Below are 18,963 nucleotides of genomic sequence, written 5' to 3' on the forward strand. Positions count from 1 at the left end.
GCTAGGCCTCAGGAGACGCATATGAGAAAATGATGAACGAGACGTGCAAACCACAGAGCGAGGAGACAATGTTGTAATGCTTTCTGTCATTATAGATCCAGTTCTTCATCTACGTTGTTGTTACTCTAGAGTGTTAAGGGCACATCTCTTTTCCTCAGGAACTGGTGGCCTGCATGACGCTGCTTGCGCACTGGGAGGCCGCGTCCTCGACAGAAGCGCCTCCGATTTATCAAGTACTAAGCGTCCAGGTACTCGATTCCGACATCCAGCCACTCGACTCCAGCGACACGTTTGATAACAACCAGATTCTGGATGTTTTCTCCGCCCTCCTGCCTGACATCAACGCATTCTTCAAAGATTTCAAAGAAAATGCCACCGACAAGACGATCCGGCAGGCATTCCGTCTGAAGGAAATTGTAGAACTTTTCATTCCCTTGTTAAAGAATCTTTACGAGTTCCTAGCTGAAGACGACGATCGCCCGGTACCACAGGAATTCTACGACTTGCTAGATAACGCAGAAATTGCTGTGGCCTACCTAAGTTCGTTGGCCGAGGCTACGGCCATTTCTGATAATGCTTCCGATGATCTTTTCTTAGATGACGCTGACTTCTCGCTACCAGATTACACTGAGCTTTTACAAGAGACTGAAAAGGAATTTTCAGATGTGTCTTTCTCCGAATTTAACTCACCTTGGGTACTGAACGCCTATGAAAAAGACTCTTCCTTGTCAGAGTCTCAAGAATTACGATATTCAGAGCATCAATTTCAAGGAAGAGAAGCACCTTCACCAACAGCACAAATTCAGGTAAGAGGATCAGCTGTGGATACCAATATTATTAGAAATGTACGCAAGACAAGCGTCCCATCTCCTGTACCATTCAATCGCGTGGCCACCACATCCACGAGAAAAAGGCCCACTACCCTAAGAGCTACGACAGACGTATACGAAACAAACACAGAATCAGTGACATCACCACCTCTTAGAACCACAAACCCTACCAAGACGAGCATACCCACAGCCACCACAAGACCCAAGCCCATTATGACCACATTACTCAGAAATCCAGTGACGGTACTACCCAAGACAACGACAAAGTCCACGGCAGAAACGTCTGCATCAGCCACAAGACTAACGAAGAAGACACCCGTAACAACCACAAGATTAAAGACCGATACAAATGCACAAACCAACAGACAAACAAACAGTCCTCGAATGCTGTCTTTCCCTCAAGCAAACAAGACCGTCTTACAAAGACCTGAAAATATTAAAAGCAGTTATTTGGAGGGAAATTTTAGGTCCTTACCCAGACAAAGTGGGGCTACGCCCTCCAGAATCCTGAGAAGAGAGATGAAAGACACCCATTATGTTCAAGTGAGAGACAGAGATAACCCGGCACTGACGCTTCATACGTTACCTGGTAATGGGTTTACTTTTATGAAATGGGAATAACTGAGCTGACGAACTAAAACAAAAGAGTGATATGCACTTGTGTGCCGCAGAATCTACGTTAGAATCTAAGAAATCTTTTCCAAGGATTAGATATTTCACCAATGAGAGATTCGAACGCATTTACTGTGACTCGAAAGCCGCGATAATGGAGATATATAATCTTATGTAAACAAAGATGAGTTATGACATTTTTTTTTGTGTCGTACTCATGAAAAATTTCATTATTTTACGTACTTAATTGCTCCACAGGGTAAACCATTTTGCTTTTAAAATGTTTACTAACTCGGAGCGTTAGCTAATGTCTTGATATATACATAAAGACCACTTTAATGAATATGAAACGATTCATATCAAATGATGCTATGGAGTTTATTATTTCGAAAAAATTTTTATGAGCCATTGTTCTTCATTATATTCAAAATGAATGAATGAATGCCTTATTTAATGTGCAATGTCTTAATCACATCCGACATATGAATTTAAAAATACGTATACAATACATTAATGAAGACAGAAGGAGACTATACTACATAAGGCTTCTTTCTATCTAATTATCATATAGAAAAGCTTTCTACAACTGTAAGAGTTCATGTACCTCAATAAACTTTTTTTTTCTCACGTCGAGTTTCGTCTGTATAGTTAGACACACCTCTTCACTTACATACACTCAAAATTAGCGATTCTGGAACGATGGAAAATAGAACGAGATCTGTCACGAAATTTTCTTGGTATCATAGTCAAGGAATTTCAGTTTCTTACAGTCAATATCAAAACTGAATTCTATTTTTTACGTTGGAGGCTCCTGTCAGAGAAAAATTCCCATCAAGGCCGGGCTTTCACTGAAAGATGGGGAAGTTAATAAAAGAGAAAAAGAAGAGCCAAGAAAAAGTATATACGAAAAATGGAGGAAGTGGAAATTTGTCTTTTAACATGTGCCGGGTCATGTTTGTTGAGAAAGACATGAGAAGGTAAAGAGTTCCATAGAAAGTTATCAAAACGGTCCACCCTTGAGTTGCCAACAGTAATCATGTGATGCAGCAGCTTACTGAGTATTGCGTGGTCTAGCTAGTGGTGGGGCACACAAGCAGCCAGCTCTCGGGAGCGAAAACCAAAGAAATACCTACAGAAGAGGGAAAGTGAACCAACATTGCGGCGTAAGGCAAGCGGGTCAAGTTTTGAACTCAGCCTGGAAGAGTATGTACGTCAGACCGCTTTCGACTCAACTTTGTCAAGTAAGGATGCAGAGCGAGAACCACCCCAGATGTGAGAGCAGTACTCCATACAAGAACGCATCAAGCCTTTCTATAAACGGAGCAACTGTTAGGAAAAAAGAAATTTCGACATCTAAGCAGAACCCCCAGTTTCTTAGAGACAGACTTAGCTATTTCCCTGAAGTGTGGTTTCCAAGATATAATGGATGTTACAGTAATACCAAATATGTTCACCGAGTCAGGAGGTGGAATTACTGAACCATCAAAGGAGAAGGGAATTTTCGATAGAGAGATGGGTAGAACTGGTTCTTGGAGACATTACACTTAATCAGATTTCGTCCACCCCACTGAGATAATCTGTCCAAGTCTGAGTTCATTGAGGGAGTTGTGTCGAGACGAGATGCAGATGGAAAGAGAGAAGAAGGAGCAGCAATGAAGGATGTGGAGAAATACAGCGTTGAGTCGTCAGCGTATGAGTGCAATTAGTCATTTGTGGAAAACAGGAAATCGTTGACAAAAACGAGAAAGTGTATGAGACAGGTCAAAGCTTTGACGGACACCACTTTTCATGAAGAATGGATAAGATTCTGATCCACCAACATCCAGGGAAATAGATGGGCTTGAGAGGAAGCTAGATTTGAGGAGCAAAGTGAGGGAGAGAAGCCAAAAGACGAGAGCTTAGAGAAGAAACCCCGATGCCACACCTTGTCCAAAGCTTTGGAAATGTCAAGGGCCACTAAATGGATTCCCCAAAATCTTTCAGGGATGATGACCGGACATTAGGAAGATGAATATGAGCTTCACCAGTAGATCTCGCCTAACGGAAGCCATATTGGTGATCAGAGAAATGACTGAGGTTCAAGATGTCCGAGAAAATGGGATTTGAGGAAGGATTCAAAGACTTTGGATATGGTAGACATCAAATCAACAGTACTATAGTTAGGTGGGTTTGAACGGCCATCCTTCTTTGGGATAGGATGTGCCAACGCATTCTTCCAAGAAGAAGGAAATGTTTTGGTTTTTAAACAGACGCGGAACAGACGAGCAAGCACAGGTGCAATTTCAGAAGCATAACCTTTCAGAACACGGTGATGAATGCCATCGAGACCATGAGTTCGAAAAGACATCACAGGAAGGGGCATATGGTAAATAAGATTCATCCAAGACTGAGTCAGGGGAGAAACGGGAACGAAAAATAGTTGTTTTGTTTACGGGAGAGACAGTTGTAGTACCATCATAACAGAAAAGTGAAGAAAAGGTAGGGCGACAGTTGCTATTAGCGATGCCCTCAGTTAGCGAAAGACCAGAAAGACCTATCAGTGGATGACGAGGAAAGGTTATCGCACTCCCTTTAAATAAAGGAACGCTTTGCCGCTTTGCCTCACGGATAACATGCTTACAATGATTACGGGTAGTGATAAATGCTGAATGGGAGTAGAGGAAGGAAAGGTTTTATAAGCTTGATATGCCTGATCCCTTGCCTGAATGGCCTCAGAACAGGAACGATTGAACTATGGACCCAGAGGACACTGTATGTATGTGTGTGTGTGTGTGTGTGTGTGAATGCTTTCATTCCCGCAACAAAGACCTCTGATATGCGTCTGGCGGAGACAGAAGCATCACCACATAAGAGTGACAATACTTTACCCATGTAAAGTCAGAAAAGAATGTCCTCTAATTATTCCAGTCAGTTTTGCTGAGGTGCCAATGTTTCCGTTTAGATGGGGCTGCTGAAGGGGGAGATGGATGAACCAAGTATGGGCTAGATTGTGTATTTGCAGCGGGATGGACTAGAGGTGAAGAACAGATCGAGAATATTAGGAGAGTGGTCACAGCGGTCAGGAATATGGGTGGGGTGGGTGATAACTTGCTCCAGATCATTGATAACGGAAAGCGTGTGGGCTGTAATTCCCCCACCATCCGTGTAAGAGGAATTCAATCATTTCCCATGGTGAACATTGAACTCCCCTAAGAAGAGGATATCGCTTTGAAGGTGAGATGCCACAGTCTCATGGCCCCGTAGCCACAAACAGGACCCACAAACCTTTTGACTGAGTTTGATAAAGTGTGTGAAAGAAGAAAGGTGAGAGCAAATGTGAATAAGAGCAAGGTTATTAGGTACAGTAGGGTTGAGGGACAAGTCAATTGGGAGGTAAGTTTGAATGGAGAAAAACTGGAGGAAGTAAAGTGTTTTAGATATCTGGGAGTGGATCTGGCAGCGGATGGAACCATGGAAGCGGAAGTGAATCATAAGGTCGGGGAGGGGGTGAAAGTCCTGGGAGCGTTGAAAAATGTGTGGAAGTCGAGAACGCTATCTTGGAAAGCAAAAATGGGTATGTTTGAAGGAATAGTGATTCCAGCAATGTTATATGGTTGCGAGGCGTGGGCCATAGATAGAGTAGTGCGCAGGAGGGTGGATGTGCTGGAAATGAGATGTTTGAGGACAATATGTGGTGTGAGGTGGTTTGATCGAGTAAGCAATTAAAGGGTAAGAGAGATGGGTGGTAATAAAAAGAGTGTGGTTGAGATAGCAGAAGAGGGTGTTTTGAAATGGTTTGGTCGCATGGAGAGAATGAGTGAGGAAAGACTGACCAAGAGGATATATGTGTCAGAGGTGGAGGGAACGAGGAGAAGTGAGAGACCAAATTGGAGGTGGAAAGATGAAGTGAAAAAGATTTTGAGTAATCGGGGCATGAACATGCAGGAGGGTGAAAGGCGTGCAAGGAATGGAGTGAATTGGAACGATGTGGTATACCGGGGTCGACGTGCTGTCAATGGATCGAACCAGGGCATGTGAAGCGTCTGGGGTAAACCATGGAAAGTTTTGTGGGGCCTGGATGTGGAAAGGGAGCTGTGGTTTCGGTGCATTATGCATAACAGCTAGACTCTGAGTGTGAACGAATTTGGCCTTTGTTGTCTTTTCCTAACGTTATCTCGCGCACATGCGGGGGGAGGGGATTGTCATTTCATGTGTGGCGGGGTGGCGACAGAAATGAATAAGGGCAGACAGTATGAATTATGTGCATGTGTATATATGTATATGTCTGTGTGTGTATATATATGTATACGTTGAGATGTGTAGGTATGTATCTTGCGTGTGTGGACGTGTATGTATATACATGTGTATGTGGGTGGGTTTCCTTGCGTTACCTCGCTAACGCGGGAGACAGCGACAAAGTGTGTCAATCTTTCCTCACTCATTCTCGCCATGTGACCAAACCATTTCAATACACCCTCTTCTGCTCTCTCAACCACACTCTTTTTATTACCGCACATCTCTCTTACCCTTTCATTACTTGCTCGATCAAACCACTTCACACCAAATATTGTCCTCAAACATCTCATTCCAACACATCCACCCTCCTCCGCACAACCCTATCTATAGCCTACGCTTTGCATCCATATAACATTGTTGGAACAACTATTCCTTCAAACATACCCATTTTGCTTTCCGAGATAACGTTCTCGCCTTCCACACATTCTTCAATGCTTCCAGAACCTTCGCCCTCTCCCCCACCCTGTGACTCACTTCCGCTTCAATGGTTCCATTCACTGCCAAATCCATTCCCAGATATCTAAAACACTTCACTTCCTCGAGTTTATCTCCATTCAAACTTACTTCCCAATTGACTTGTCCCTCAACCCTACTGTACCTAATAACCTTGCTCTTATTCACATTTACTCTCAGCTTTCTTCTTTCACACACTTTACCAAACTCAGTCACCAGCTTCTGTAGTTTCTCACCCGAATCAGCCATCAACGCTGTATCATCAGCGAACAACAACTGACTCACTTCCCAAGCCTTCTCATCCACAACAGACTGCATACTTGCCCCTCTCTCCAAAACTCTTGCATTCACCTCCCTAACAACCCCATCCATAAACAAATCAAACTATGGAGACATCACGCACCCCTGCCGCAAACCGACATTCTCTGAGAATCAATCACTTTCCTCTCTTCCTACTCGTACACATTCCTTACATCCTCGATAAAAACTTTTCACTGCTTCTAGCAACTTACATCCCACACCATATACTCTTAATACCTTCCACAGAACATATCTATCAACTCCATCATATGCCTTCCCCAAATTCATAAATGCTACATGCAAATCCATCTGTTTTTCTAAGTATTTCTCACATACATTCTTCAAAGCAAACACCTGATCCACACATCCTCTACAACTTATGAAACCACACTGTTCTTCCCCAATCTGATGCTCTGTACATGCCGTCACCCTCTCAATCAATACTCTCCCATAAAATTTCGCAGGAATACTCAACAAACATATACCTCAGTAATTTGAACACTCACCTTTATCCCGTTTGCCTTTGTACAATGGCACTATGCATGCATTCCGCCAATCCTCAGGCACCTCACCATGAGCCATACATACATTGAATATCCTCACCAACAAGTCAACAACACAGTCACCCCCTTTTTTAATAGATTCCACTGCAATACCATCCAAACCCACCCCCTTGCCGGCTTTCATCTTCCGCTGACCCTCTCACTTTGCACACCACCTCGATCAAAACACCCTATATCTGCGACTCTGTCATCAAACACATTCAACAGATCTTCAAAATACTCACTCCATCTTCTCACATCACCACTGCTTGTTATTAACTCCCCATTAGGCCCCTTCACCGATGTTCCCATTTGTTCTCTTGTCTTACGCACTTTGTTCACCTCCTTCCTTATATATATATATATATATATATATATATATATATATATATATATATAAAAGACGAAAACACAAAAGTTGAACAATAATATCAGGGTTTTTGTAAGGATGGATAACTTGCCTTTTTAGAAGGATCAGGTCGAGATTGCTAAAAATAAAAACGAAAATATATTTTTCTACAGCTTGAGAGACGCGAGAAAGTTGACATGACACCGGCTCACTCTGGAGCTGCCATTGGTCACACGTTAATCATGCCACACACCAGCCTGTCGGGTATCGCCGGGTCTGGCTCTAATGGTGCAGGCACCCAAGCAGACAGCTGTGCAGAGGAGAAACGAAAGTGCTATTTACACAAGAGGGAGAGAAATCCAACAGTTTAGCGTCAGGTCAGACTGTTTTTAGACTAAATCCCTTCAAACAGGGAGATAGCGTTAGAACCTCTCCAAATGTGAGATCAGTAGTACATTCAAGGGCGAATCAACCTTCAGATAATCGAAGAAACTGGTCAGAATAGAGTTTATGGCATCTAACTTTGTATTCCTCTGTATCTCCTTGATAAAGTGGCGTTTCCAGGATCGATGTTATGGTGATCAGGTATCTAGGCAGTGTTACGTAAGGGAATTGAAGAACCATCAAAGGAGATCAAGAGCCGCGAGGAGTTGAATAAAAATATATTAAAAAACCTGGATCTAAGAGGCAACGAACTAATTTGCTACGTTACACCCGCCCCACTGGGAAGTAATGTTCGAATCTGAATTGACAGAGCTATAGAAATGTGATGAGACTTAGATCGTGCAAGAGAAAATGGATCAGTTTTTTGAAAAAAAAAAGACTAAAGAAAGCAAATTTGAACTGCCAACGTTTGAGCTATCTGCTTTGTTTCCTGAAGAAAAGAAATCGTTGATAAGACAGGGAGCGAGCAATCTAGAGTATGATGGCAAAGGGAACACAAGTTGGAGTTGGACAGGTATTCTGGACAGGTATTTCGACCTTATATGCAAGTCTTCCTGGGATGACCTCGTTGTATAGATGGCAAGTCGTCTTACTGTGTCATATTTCATTCTGAGGAAGACTGTAAGGTTAAAGCACGAGTTGAGAATGATATTTCCAACTCCTGCTTTTGTTCCCTAAGCTACCCCACTCCCATCAATCAAATAAATCGTTTTCCGAGGTTGGAAATGAGAGAACTAAGTGAGTGTGGAGAGACTGAAGAGGGAAACCTGTAGATCAAATCCCAGTGCCACACCCAAGCAAGTATTTTTATGATGTATGTAAATGTAGACATTTTGTGATGTAGATACTTATTTTTCTTTTTCAGATTCCGAATAACGCTTAAAAATCATCGAGGTCAGAAGGTATTGCTTTTTCTAACAAAGCCCTAAGCATTATACTTACTTTTGCGTCACGAATGAAATGCTGGAGTTATTATGAACAAGAGCGATTATAGTGGGAAAATCTTTGAACTGCTGAATGATCATGATACATACAAAGAACTCCGCTTCAGCCCAACAGATGAAGGAGTTCAACTAACAACTCAGAATAATACTGGCGAGATGACTTCATCGGTCAGTATCTGTATACAAGACTCGACACTCGTCTGTTTATGACTGGGTTAAGATGTGTGTGTCAAACAATAAAATGAGACCAATCACAAGCTCAATAGGATCAGTAGCATACAAACTATCACAGTAACATCCAATCACTGTTGTACCAGTCACTCATTCATTCGTAATTGTGTAGATCTGACCAACAGATTCAGTCAAATCCCTAAAAGTTGACTATGGTAAAAACTCGAGTTTCAATGTTTAGCATTTTTTTCATAAATATCCGCAATGTCAATCAGAGGAATATTTTCCTATAGGCTATTGGTTCAAATGTTGATGGAATTCTTAGCAGTATTACTGCTAAACTAATTAAAGTGTGTTGATGATTCATCATACGCTTTTCATTAAATGCTTCACTCAAAAGATTTATCATTAATGGGAATCTCTTATCGCCTTTGCTTGCAATGATGTGCGTGGAATATTCATAAACTAGATTGTGAAAGAATCATACAACCAGATAATGCTGTATACGTCAGATATGTTGATAACTTTATGCTTCTAGTCAATCCAATAAGATATTATTTGTTCTTGAGAAGACCAAACGACTTATTTCATTCAGTAAAATTAACTGTAGATGAAGTGAAAAAACAATAGTTTTACCCTATAGTGTACCGAAAAGTCTCTAACATACAATCTTATGTTGTAGTTTGAGATTAAACCTCCCTACAATTCAAGAGGTGCGGGCCCTATGCTCTAGGGCGATCCGCCGGTGGTGAGGGACCTAAACACTGGGCCTAGGGGGGATTTGGGCTTGTTATCCCACACGGACCCCACGAGAGCCAGGCTCCCTTCGTCCTATCTTATGTTTATGAACATGGGTTTCATATGCATACATGAACAAGTATTGCTTCATGCAAACATCTTGGACCCTTTCCACTTCACATCATTTTCACTCACCAAAGCATTCAGTGCATTTTCTATTTTTCTCTCTCTTGCGTGCCTCTGTTTTCGATGTCAACTTTCCCACTGCCATCGTAAAGAATTTAATCCTAAATACCTAAGAACGCCAAAGAACGTCTCATTCCAATGGAGTCTACATTTCCCTGTTACTGAGAGCAGTCTGAATTAATTCTAAATAAGATAAACAGATACAAATCTTGAAATGCAGCACACGCCTTCTTCTTCTCTAGAACTCTCTGAACTGTCTTAGCGCAAAAGAAAAAAATATCAGGACTGCGTACCGGCTACACTCACTTTGAGGTTCATCAACAAGGCGTATATCATTTCATTTAACATGATCAGTAACTACCCTACTACTCGTCTTGCCATCCAAGCCAAGGAGGCTTGTTCCTTTGTCATCCTTGCAATCGCTTTCATCTTCCTATCCTCTATACTGTGGCCAATTACTGCCTTCGTTGAATCATAAGGTACCAGACTACTCCCCTCTGCTCCCATACACAATTTCCATAATATCCATTCCACAACAGAATCACCTCCACTCTTCACCACCTCGTTCTCCAGTCCATCAATTGCCTCTACATTTCCCACTCTTCAATTTATGAGTGTTTGGCTTTTCTTACTTCATCCTTTGTATACTGTTTTTCTTTCCTCTTCCCTTTCTCCTTATCCTCAATCCCATGGTACCAACACACACACACACACACACACACACACACACACATCTCTATCAACTTCATTTCCAGAGGGCTCCAAAATATACTTTCCCCATCTCTTAAAACTTCATTCGTTGTCACCATTACTTTTTAATGCGCATCTCCCCTGAGTCACACCTCTTTTGTTTACCCGTTACCAGAAAAGTTTGTTATATTTCTTTAAACCATTCTTTCCCCTCCAAAATCTTCATTTGCGTTAGTCCTCTTATACCTTCCTGTTTATGACTTCCCTGACTACTCTGTCAGCAAGCTCCTCTCATCCCCACCACAGAGACTGTGAGCTCTTGAGAAGACAAATGAAGATATGGCAAAGCTGAGCAGCAACAGCAGACTGGCACCACACTCATGGACGAGAGCAGTCTACACGAGAAATTGGTTCGATCCTATCAGGAGGCAGCAGATCTGGCCATCCCCAGGACCAAGACCATTGGTATTACTGCAGCAGAGTGAAGGAGCTCAGCAACAAGGTGAACAGGGCCAGAAGAAACTACAGGAGACACCTCACCTATGCCGACATTCACATTCTGCAGGTCACGATCAAGCACATCAGAGAAGAGACCTAAGGCATCAAAATAGTAAGCTGGCTCAAATGGCGCTCTGATTTGAACGAGCACACCTCCCATCTAGCACGACCGAGCCGCCGCCACCGCCGACTCACCTCAGTTCCATGGAGGCAGAAAGGCTTGTGGGTCTCTTCTCCGACGAAGCAGCCACAAACATCCTACCCACACAGGCAGAAGAGACACAAGAACGACTCAGACAGGGTAGCGCACGACGTATACAGGAAGCGCGCACCATGCAAGACATAACGGACAGACCCTTCACCAAGCACTGGACCAACTGCGTAAATGACTCTCTTGCTTCAAACATAACTACACATTTCTTTAAGATTTCATGCTTACCCTGACGTATAAGGGTTTTGGCTCTCAGCAAATTTACGTAGAATTAACGGCATATTCACGTAAAATTAATCAGTCACCTTGATTATTATTCTCTTTTCGCGAGTTATGACTTTCCTGACTACTCTATCTGTCAGAAGTTCACCCCCCAACCACCCCGACCCCCTTTGACTCTGAATCACGGTCCATCAAACTACGCGTTGGTACATAATTCATTTAACAAGTTTCAACCTGTAAATTTTATTACAATAAGTATCAACAATATATATATATATATATATATATATATATATATATATATATATATATATATATATATACTGTAACTGATATGTTTCATCAATTAAATTTCTATAACTATGGTTTGCAACAGTAGAAATCATTGGTTTTAGTTTCTAAAATCCTAACACAATTCGCACATCATGTAACATTAATAAATCGACCATCACCACACCAATGTTATCACACTATTAAGTGATATCATCATAATTCTAATCCTAACTTCAACCTAAAAGTAACTTACTTCGTTGGCTCCTCCAGACGAACCTCACAGAGTCCAGTGATGAATAATAACTCATCCGCACCACTCATGACCTCTATGTTTGCTTCCGCATGCGGCACTGCGGCTGCGCATAAACAGAAGAGTCAGAAGTCTGAGGCAATGCCCTTCCGCCTCTACATCTTGTTGTAGTCTAACACAAGAGGCGCTTGGTCGGTTGCCCCACTGAACCGATTAGTCTCCTCCTTGTATGTTGCTTCCTAATGGTTCCAGATCGCCACCTGTCGTAGAATAGTCACAAGTGTCACGACTGACGTGGTAGCACGTCCGCACACACTAGGAGTCACTGATAAAATGGCTGATCACTCCGATGTGAAGCAGGAACGCTCGTGGAAGTCGAAACACCAAACCACATGAACCGAACTCGCTTCGATCCGCTCAGACCACAATATTCGAAATGTATTAATATTTTTCCCTATTTTGACCAACTGCCTCGTAGTACATTATCAATTATTATACTATTCATCATACTTTCACTCAATACAAATGATGCAGCTGAAGAATTAATTGTATAACTTCAAGTTACAAAAAACTTTCTGAAGTCGAGTGCAACTATTATGAAACAGTTAAAGCCGTTCAAACTATAACATAAATTTCAAACATAAGCTCTAGATTTATGAAAATAAGATACAGTGAGTTTGTAGATACATTATTTTTCTCATTTCATACCATAAAAATCGCTTACAAATTAAAACAACATTCATCAATTATATTTTGAGTCGACAATTTCTAGTGTGCATAACCCTGATTTAACCTTGTTATCATCTACACCTTAAAACGAAGGCGGTACGAGCAAATATTAACGCTCTAAGTCAATACCTATTAAACCAGATTGCACATTATCATCTCGTAAACAGAAATATTCATTTTCAAACCTCATACGAAACAAGACAACATAAGAATGTGCACGGCTTAGGCGCATTATACAGTTCCTCCTCAGTGATCTTACAAGAATTACCTTTCAAATACATACATCTATTGATCATAAATTCTCTCCAAAAACAGTACAGTACTACATTGCTCATACACAAAATACTGTAACAAAGACATCTGACATCATACAAAACAAACAAAACCAGACACTCACCCAATAATAATTCTTTCACAGTGAAAATATCATCTTGATTATACAGATATTTTCTTTGTCAACAGGTAATCCTTTATGTCAGTGTTCCGCTGTTTTGCATTAGCGTCCGTCCGTTACGCAAAGATACATGTGTTTCCTGTAATTTTTGGAATACCATCCTGAACCTTTTCCAGGATGATGTTCGTACTGTTATTTTGTCAGCTTATCCTGCCAAGAACACTGCAAAGTTCATCAAGATCCGTGTTTCTACGATCGAGTATTTTCTTTTTCTTTTTTTCACGAGTGTCATGTTGGCTAACATCAAACCAGTATTGAAAGTTGCTTCAATTGTAATTTGTCAGTGATCACATGTAATGAAACTTTGTCCAACTAACATTTTGTCATATTAGCTAAGACAGCACGGGCGGGTGAATGCCCTCATCAAAGCCATCTCCTTAACGCTATGTATACCCTAGCCTAGTTCAGACACCCATTTTATCGACCAGCCCCTTGGGAAGGAGGGACCAACTGTTGACAAGCTGCCGCGACCAGGATTCGAACTTATCGAGTCCTAAATCCTTAGGAGGTCAGTGAATGCGTCTCAGCCAGCAACAACAACAACAAAAAAAAAACGTTATACCACAAGATCATTGTTTGTAGCTAGAATCAAACGCAATATAGTACATTATATGGTTGCAAGTAAGTATATAAATGACCCGTATTAAAACAAAGTCAAACAAGTTTTTGTTAGCAAGGTCCATGCCCGGGGCTCAGTATGGGAATTGAGTTCTCCCCACTTCGGTTCTGACATGGCAAACTCCCCCAATATTATGGAATCGCGTTCGCCACCAGTATCCGCTAACTGCTCACTCAGTCTTTCGTCCATCCCTGATGTCTCTGCAGGGGGCATGTGAACTAATCCAACTGATACTTACTTACGAATCTTGTATCTAACTTGCACATAAATGGTGTCAGTATTACAAGCGGCCACTACATGTTAGGGAAGGATGAGCGTCTGGGTTGGATGAAGGCCGACTAACGCGCCCATGCAGGCCCGTGCTCCCTCATGGTATGTAACGCTTACCACAAAACCATGGAGGCATGTGTTTGTATAATAACATATCTGTACTTACTTTACAATTCAAGGAGAGAGAGTATACTTGGTAAGTTGTATCGGAGGTTATTGATGGAGAGGGTGAAGGCTTGTACAGAGCATCAGATTCGGGAGGAGCAGTGTGGTTTCAGAAGTGGTAGAGGATGTGTGGATAAGGTGATTTCCAGTGAAGGTCGATCTGCAGCAGGGGTGTATGTTGTCACCGTGGTTGTTTAATTTGTTTTTGGATGCGTTGGTGCGGGGCGAGTATGAAGTCTGTTAGGGATGATAGGGCCTGGGAAGCGAGTCAGCTGTTGTTCACCGATGATACAGCACTGATGGCTAATTCGGGTGGGAAACTGCAAAAGTTGGTGACTAAGTTTGGAAGAATGTGTGAAAAAAGAAAGCTAAGGGAAAAGGTGAATAAAAGCAACGTTATTTAGGTTCAGCAGGGTTGAAGAACAAGTTGGCTGGGATGTAAGTTTGAATGGAGAAAAATTGGAGGAAGTGACATGTTTTGGACATGTCATTCGTTTCCTTCTGTTTAATTTCAAAACATCTCAGTTCGTCCCTGTAATAACATGAACATGCTGTACCCAACCATACCCTCCACTCTATCTTGGAAACCTCACAAAATCAGTATTACAATATATGTTTACCAAAAGCTATGGGTATTGTGTAGATGCCGAAATCATTCATCTTGTGCGCAGCTGCTTCACATCTACTATGCAAGAAGAAATGGATCTTAAAGTTGTTATCAACAACATTGTGAATTACACAAACAATATACAACAGGAAACAATAAAACAAACCAAATGTTTTTTCATCTTAGAACATCGACCACATAACACCAGAAACAATCCTGACTCTTTCAACGCCTTTGTAATCCCACATCTTGAATAGGCAGTCCAAATCTGGGCTCTGAACTACAGGTGGGACAAATAGAATCTTTGACAAGTACAAGAAAGTGCAATTCCGGCTCTATGAAACCAACCGTATAAAGAGGCGGTGACGAATGTCTTCAAAATTCTGAATAAATTCGACGATGTAAATCACGCATATCTTGCTGAAATATAAGGTGATGTAATTACCAGAAAACATTGTATTAAGTTATAGCGAACACTGATGCAATACGAAAGCGAGGTAAAGTTTCTTTGGGAACAGAATCATTGAACGTTGGGCAAGTTACCGTCAAACATTGTTAAAACAAAACTATAAATACATTTAGATATCGTTTAGACAAATATCAGGTCGAGTATTTTCTAACTGAAAGTTATTTTAAAGATACATCTACATTTACAAACTATTACATTTTTTTCTCATTGCAGCCTAAAAAGAATTACGCCCGTGATTGAAACCGCTGGTGGAGTTCGATGAAATATAGCATAGTGTAGAGAGATAGTCCAAATACATGGTCCACTTCAATCTTTACTGTACACTTCCACGCTGGCCATATTGAAGCAATGCATGGATTTTCTCCCATTCTTCATCCTGCCGGCTGTTGTTGCCCGAGGGAGTGTAGGTAGTATGGTGGAGAGAAGACTTTCTTACTATATTGCCATAACCTCAGTTATCTTAGCAGCGAGATTTCCGGATAATTTCATTGTTGGCCAACGAGCCTTCTCTTACCTGTTTTTCCTATGTGCTCCTATGATCTCCATTGGTCAAGGTTCCCATTCTCTACCTAATCAATTCAGTTCGTCGTGATGAAGGGGAGGAGTTTATTGCGTGCCTGACAACTATGGCTCCACGCAAACTTAACCACCATGACCTTCATCGTGTGGGCTCTTAATTAACTCTCTCATAGAGATGTTTCAGCGCCGGTGGTCGACATATCAACAAGAAAATTAAACTTCGTACTCGCTTATGGTCGTTTTCGTGTGTATGGTATGTTTCTCTCTTGCTCCCTTCTTTTTCATTTATCTGTCTTCAACCCTTCCTTGCTTTTCCAGTCCCTCTCACTATCTTTCTCTCTTCCCTTTCCTTGCAGGAAGAAAATCAGAACCCGGAAGAAAAGCTTAAAAAAAAAGAAACTGTTAACGGCAACGTCAGAAGCAAGAGAACCACAGGGCTATTATTGGCCTATTGTCAAATGATAATGGTTCATCATTAAGCGGCAATATGAAAAATAACAACCCTTCTTAACATTTATTTCGACTCTGTTTACCACTGCAAATTCGTATATACTACATGGACGGCCAGCCGGTACCTCTTTCAAAGGCAAATACGTGGCTCTATAAATTCATTGCAGCAACAATATATAATCACCAAGCCCTAATCTTCTAAAATTTTGAAGATAGAATATATTCTACTTACTTTTTTGAGAGTATAGATATATAACCAATTATCTATCAACACCACCAATCTTATTTACCACAATGAGAGTATGTTTGTGGACCGTTGTCAGCGTGATAGCCGCGTTGACGCTACGCTTGATTCGTTCCGTTCCTATCTGGCCGCGCACTCTTTATCCTCACCCTCAGTTGACACTCAAGCGTCGCAGTGATGTTAGAGACGTGGAATTATAACTTAATGATTATTACTGTTTTAGCAGTTATTTTTACATATGTAATATGCGCACTAACTCGAACAATGGAAGAGAAATACAAACGAAAATACAAAGAAGAAAATAGGTGTTTTTGACCAAAATGAGAGGGAAGACTGAATGTAGTGGCAAGGTCATGTGTCTGTTTTGCCAGCTGTGTATATCACAGATGAACCTTTCCAACTTACATCATTTGACTTAACCCATGCAAATATTGATAGAGAATTCCCTTAGATTTCTCAACTTAACATGTCGGAAGTAAAATCACTGCAAACACAGTCGGATATACAACATGCAGGATTTCGCCAGTTTTGTCCGCTCAGCACACACAGAAACATTAGCCTTCTATCACTTAGCATGCAACATAGCATATGCAGAATAAAGGCATATGAAAAGTGATCTTATCAAGACTTGCTTCACTGATGTCATCTCAGTTTTAGCACCAGAGGCCAAGACTACTCTACAGACCTGCACTTATCTGGCTACACGAATGTGCGAAAAATTTCCCATCTAAACAGTGAAACAGAAGCACAACTTCAGCATTGTGATTATTTTACTATAGCTTTTTGGATGAGTCGTGTGATGGTGCAGGATAAACCCCAACTACCAGTTGTTCTTACTGCGGTGACCTTGATGTGAGAGAAGAATTCCTGGATACTGTGTCACTAAAGGAAAGAATTCGTGGACAAGATTAAAGAGAAATACTGATGGCGGTACTTGCAGAGTACAATTTGCATATACAAAAGCTCACTGCCGTAGCAATAGACGGCTCTCCGTCTGCGTGCGGAGAGATTAATTGAACTTTGTAAATCTGATGAAAGTGTCCTGAATTCTGGAAATTTCATTGCATCACTCACCCGCTAATAACTGGCCTCTGAAACTTTCAATCATGTCATGAAAATTGTGTTGCATATTGTACATCTTATTCGGACAAAATCACTGAATCCCAGACAGTTTCAAAACTTGACGAGAGAAGCAAGTGAAGAAGCTTTCACAACTGGTTTACCTCAGGACTGCTCGATTTGATGGTTTACCAGAAGTAAAGTTATAACTCGTTTTTGTGAGCTGCGGAAGTCGGTGAGATTTTTGAGCTGCTGAAGCCTGTGAGATCTTTGAGCTACTGGAGCCTGTGAGATCTTTGAGCTACTGGAGCCTGTGAGATCTTTGAGCTACTAGAGGCGGTGAGATCTTTGAGCTACTGAAACCAGTGAGATCTTTTCCAGATGAAAAGCATAAAACAGCCTGAGCTTACAAATCCAGGGGTGAGTTACATTTTTTTTTTTTCGCAGATATGGTCCTCCATTTGGATAAACTAAACGTAGATTTACGAGGGAAATTTAGATTCATACCTACAAAGAACAGATGAACATGCAAATGTGATCAAAGATCTGTAGGACAGTTTGATAGTAAGATTTCAAGACATGCAGTAGATAAGATCTCAAATCAGGTTTATGATAAATGATACTTCTAGCATGAAGGCACACTAAGGCAGACTGTCTGAAGCCTCCTTTTGTCACCAATGAAGCAAAATCTCAAATGGAAATAACTGAACTTTTGGAAGACGATAGACTGAAATCTGTCCATAAAACAGAGGGAATGTTTACTGTGATTATCAAAGAAGCCGCTTTGAGATTATTCTCTATTTCATTCAACCTAACCTATGCGAGTCAATATTCTCAACACTTAAACACGTGAAATCCAAGCATCATGCAGTTCAGACAGGCAGCCACCTAAGAGTATAGTGTTGTGTGCGAGTACAACAGATGACAAGCAAATTTCAAGGGAATCGTGAAAAGAAAAGACACCCTCAAATCACACTAAACTCAAGGCACGATTATCACTATTATCATTATCATTATCATTATTATCATTATCATTAATATTATTATTACTGTCATCATTATTATCATTACTATTATTCTTATTACTATCATCATTATTATTATCATTATATTATTATTGTTATCAATATCATTATCATCATTATCATTATTATCATATTTACATTATCATCATTATCATTATTATTATTATCATTATTATTATTATTACTATTATTATTATTAATATTATTATCATTATTATTATTATTATTATTATTATTATTATTATTATTATTATTATTATTATTATTATTATTATTACTACTACTATCATTATCATTATCATTATTATCATATGTACTTTTAAAGAAAGTACACTGGTATTTCTGCTCTTTATCACCTTTCTGCT

The 18,963-nt window shown here is 40.7% G+C and overlaps 1 protein-coding gene and 1 long non-coding RNA gene across 2 annotated transcripts in view; one reads left to right on the forward strand and one right to left on the reverse strand.

Annotated features, from left to right (window-relative positions):
- The window catches only part of LOC139766443 (uncharacterized), a 29,322-nt gene extending 27,253 nt beyond the window's left edge, over nt 1-2,069 (forward strand). Inside the window, exon 2 of the mRNA XM_071695134.1 lies at nt 159-2,069. Within this exon, the coding sequence (XP_071551235.1) occupies nt 159-1,451 (1,293 nt within the window). The 3' untranslated portion in view covers nt 1,452-2,069. The remainder of the gene's footprint in view (nt 1-158) is intronic.
- LOC139766454 (uncharacterized) overlaps nt 1-18,717 on the reverse strand; it is a 120,589-nt gene extending 101,872 nt beyond the window's left edge. The window contains exon 1 of the long non-coding RNA XR_011716902.1: nt 11,992-18,717. This is a non-coding gene — a long non-coding RNA (uncharacterized lncRNA). The remainder of the gene's footprint in view (nt 1-11,991) is intronic.
- Between the last annotated feature and the right edge of the window lie 246 nt (nt 18,718-18,963).

Source organism: Panulirus ornatus, chromosome 4 (assembly GCF_036320965.1).
Source record: "Panulirus ornatus isolate Po-2019 chromosome 4, ASM3632096v1, whole genome shotgun sequence".
In the NCBI taxonomy this organism is placed as follows: Eukaryota; Metazoa; Arthropoda; class Malacostraca; order Decapoda; family Palinuridae; genus Panulirus; species Panulirus ornatus.